Source organism: Bison bison, unplaced genomic scaffold (genome assembly GCF_000754665.1).
Source record: "Bison bison bison isolate TAMUID 2011002044 unplaced genomic scaffold, Bison_UMD1.0 scf7180017860370, whole genome shotgun sequence".
Classification (NCBI taxonomy): domain Eukaryota; kingdom Metazoa; phylum Chordata; class Mammalia; order Artiodactyla; family Bovidae; genus Bison; species Bison bison.
In genome coordinates this window covers 116,162-119,630 of record NW_011490942.1, presented here as the reverse complement: position 1 = coordinate 119,630, position 3,469 = coordinate 116,162, and the positions used below count along the sequence as shown (strand labels likewise).

Below are 3,469 nucleotides of genomic sequence, written 5' to 3'. Positions count from 1 at the left end.
GCACTGGCTCTGGGGCCTGCCCTTGGGGTCGACACACTAGACTGACTTCCCTGTGGTCCCTGGCTCTGGAGCCTGCCCTCGGGGACCACACACTAGACAACTTCCCCGCGGTCACTGGCTCGGGGGTCTGCCCTCAGGGACCACACACAAGACCGACTTCCCTGCGGTCACTGGCTCTGGGGCCTGCCCTCGGGGTCGACACACTAGACTAACCATCCCTACGGTCACTGGTTGCTAACATACCACTCAGCTGCTCGGGAGAAACATTCCGGGAACATCTGGAATAAATGACGTGTTCGCGGCATAAACGAACGCAGAGCCTCAGGACGCGCCAGCGTGAAACCTGGCATCTGGAGTCCCACTTGAGGGAACTCACGACGCACAGATCAGCATGGGCCCTGCCCAGGGCACCCCACGCCACCATCCATGCCCCGGGCACTGACCTCCCATGAGATGCTTCCAAACCAAAGCTACACATGGACCAGGGACCCGGCCTGGCGCCTCACTCGACACCGTGCCGCCATCTCTCCCGAGTCGGGGCGCCCCCCACCCAACTTGAGCATGACCTCGTCATCCAGCCTCAGCTGCAGTGGTCCCGGCAGCCCCTACCCCTCTGGGGAGGGAGAGGACCCAGTCCTGAGCCGCGAAGACAGAGCCTCACCCTGAGACTAGACCGCAGTGTGGCAGCGGGAGGCAGACACCCCGTTGAGGCCCACGGCCACGCCCTCCTGACTGTTTGGGCCCCCACTGCTCAAGAAAACCAACCTGGAAACTGAAGACCTGCCTGCAAGGCTCCCCGCTGACCATGGGAAGGTCACGGCTGCCACCCCTCCGGCCTGCCCCACATCTCCTCATCAGGGTTTCCAGGGGAAACCCCGTGAGCATCAAATGACAGCTAAGACGTTGAGAAACCACTGCCCTTTCAGGTGTGATGGACGATACTGCGTGATTTCCGTCCCAGGACCGTGTCGCCAACCACGTTCCTGCAGTCCTTCACACGCGGCCGTCTCCGCGGTCTGCACCGACCACTGTTCACAGACACCCCCAGCGCTGATGTCTGTCGCCTCACAGGGGGCACCCCCACCCGTGCCGCTGGCCAGCCACGTCCACCACACGTCCCTCCCACCCGGCCCCGCTCAGACCACTGTGCTGGCTTCCTCTAACGTGGGCCCAGCCCCAGAAGCAGCATGAGGGGCCCGCAGGGACACCCGCATAGCGGGAGAGCTCAGAAAGGCTGCTCTGTGGATAGTAAACCAACCTGGTGACCCGTTCTCCCCCAAGAAGGGAGACGCACGCCCTCACCCTGAGGGGCAGCGGGGGCAGCAGGGGTGGCTGGCAGGAGGGGCCGCCCTGCACCCTGAGAACCCCGAGGGCACAGGGGAGCACAGCCGAGGAGCCCAGAGAGACCCAGCTGCCAAAGGCCCCCGGGAGAAGGGCTGCTAGGAACCAAACCCACAGGCAGGGCCAGTGTGCTGATGGTAGGGAGGCCCTGGACTCTACCGTCCAAGCGTGAGTCCCGCCCCCGAGCAGGGACACTCCAGAGCCTGCAGCTGGCACACGGCCCCCCAGGCAGAGGGCACCACGAGGGGCCCCGCCCCACCACACGGCCACCTTCTCCCAACAGAGAAAGCTTAGGGATCCAGGTCCTACCCGCTGCTCCTCAGGCAGCTGGACCCCAGGACACCACTGGACCAGAGCAGCCCACCCGCCCACAGGCACCACAGAGTCATGGCATCACCGCAGAATACGGCGGGGCCACAGGCCAGCACACACCCGCAGAGGCCATGGCCCTGTTCAAAGGGTGAGCAGCAGGACGGCTTTCGACGTCCTTTCATGAACCGCTTTGTTGTTCTTATTTGGACAAAGTGGTAAAAATTCAGAAAGACCACACACAGCTGCTAAGAGCCGTGCAGGGAGGGAGCCTGACCCCACGGCCTGTGCTGCTGCCTGAAACGCCCAAGTCCCAAGTGAGGCGAGAAGGGCAGAAGGGGGGGACCCTCCACCCGCCCGAAGGGCACCTGAAGGGCACCTCCAGGAGCCCAGGCTGAGCCCGGGGCTGTCCCCGGGGAGGGGCCCCCACGGCACGCGTCCCACCCACAGGGGCATGGGGCCACTGGAGGGCCCTGCTACCTTACACGCCCTTGGAGGGGGGCTGAGACAGTCCTCCCCCCGAGCAGCCTTGCCGGGTTACCGGGCACCTGCTGGGAGACTCTGCTCCACGTTCCCGCCCCAGCACACGGCCGTGCCTGCCGGCACACCGACCCTTCACCCTCCAACCGCCCTGCAAGGCTGTGGACAACCTGAACCGCGCTCGAGAAACAAATCTCATTTCACCCCCAACGTTTTTAAGTGGCCAAACGCGGCGCAGACAGGACGAGACCCCGGCCTCAGCCCGGAGCGTCTCCGAGCGCTTACCTTCCTCCGCGGCCTCCTGCCCCCGCGGAGCACCGTCCTCTTCCGAGCCTGCAGTACCTGACTCCACGGCCGGGGGCTGGCTGTGCTGCTGGCTCAGCTTGCTCCGCAGGACAGCAATCTCCTTCTTCAGCAGCTTGGCCCGCTTGCTCCTCGACCCGCTGGACTTCATGGCGCACGTGAGGTCCAGCATGTCCAGCAGCTCCCTCAGCTGCTCCTCCAGGACCATGTGGGCCCTGTTGGCCGGGTTCAGCAACCTGTCCACTGGAGGCAGAGACACGGCCATCAGCCGCCACATGGGCGCCGCCCACCTGAGACCCTCACCAGGGGCCCCAGGGCCCGCCTCGCATGGCGCCTGCTGGCTGGGTGCCACTGGCAGACACGGGGGCCGGGGCCACGCCCGGGGACGCTGAGCTCTCCCACCGAGACCAGGTGCCCAGGCAAAGAAGGGCCGGAAAGAGGTCCAGACCAGCCAGGGGTGCCAGCTCGGGGCCAGTGCGTCTGAGCCCAAGTCACAGTCCCAGGTGGCTATGTGGCTTTTTTTAACTGGGCTGCAAAGTTCACAGGTAATCCTGTGTTTGGGGCATATTTATAAGAAAAATCCTTAACGAATTCTCAATTTCAGCCAAACACCAAAACGTATAAAGTGACTACCCTGAGTCAGTGAGAGGCGGCTAAGAAACTAAAGGAGTCTACAGAACCCCCTGCAGACAGACCTGGGACAAAAAGCATGGCAGCGCGGCCATCAGTCAAGGAGACGCCCTTGCTCCACCGGCAAACCTCTCCCTAAAGCGCCCACCTCATTACGAGAAGAGCAAGAAACCAGTGCAGGGAATCGAGTAACAGCGTGTCCTAACAGGACGCCACAGATGGGAAGGCTCACAGCAAGAAATCCTATCTCATCCGAAAGCCTTGTAGCATCTGGCCTGCCCTCGGGCAGAGGACACCGTGGGGAGGGGCCTGGGGCCGCCCAAACGCAGAGGGGACACAAGTGCGCTTCTCGCCCCAGTCCATCCTTCGTGAAAACCTGGGCGCGGAAATGGATGCAGAGACTCAC

The 3,469-nt window shown here is 63.6% G+C and overlaps 1 protein-coding gene across 6 annotated transcripts in view; it reads right to left on the bottom strand.

The window, feature by feature from the left end:
• The window catches only part of BRD1 (bromodomain containing 1), a 35,006-nt gene that overhangs the window by 11,146 nt on the left and 20,391 nt on the right, over nt 1-3,469 (bottom strand). For all 6 annotated transcript variants that reach the window (XR_824539.1, XM_010832081.1, XM_010832097.1 and 3 more), the window contains exon 7: nt 2,416-2,676. Coding sequence is in view for 5 of the 6 variants with exons in the window: in XM_010832081.1 (XP_010830383.1) it covers nt 2,416-2,676 (261 nt within the window). In the remaining variant the exon portion in view is untranslated. The remainder of the gene's footprint in view (nt 1-2,415; nt 2,677-3,469) is intronic.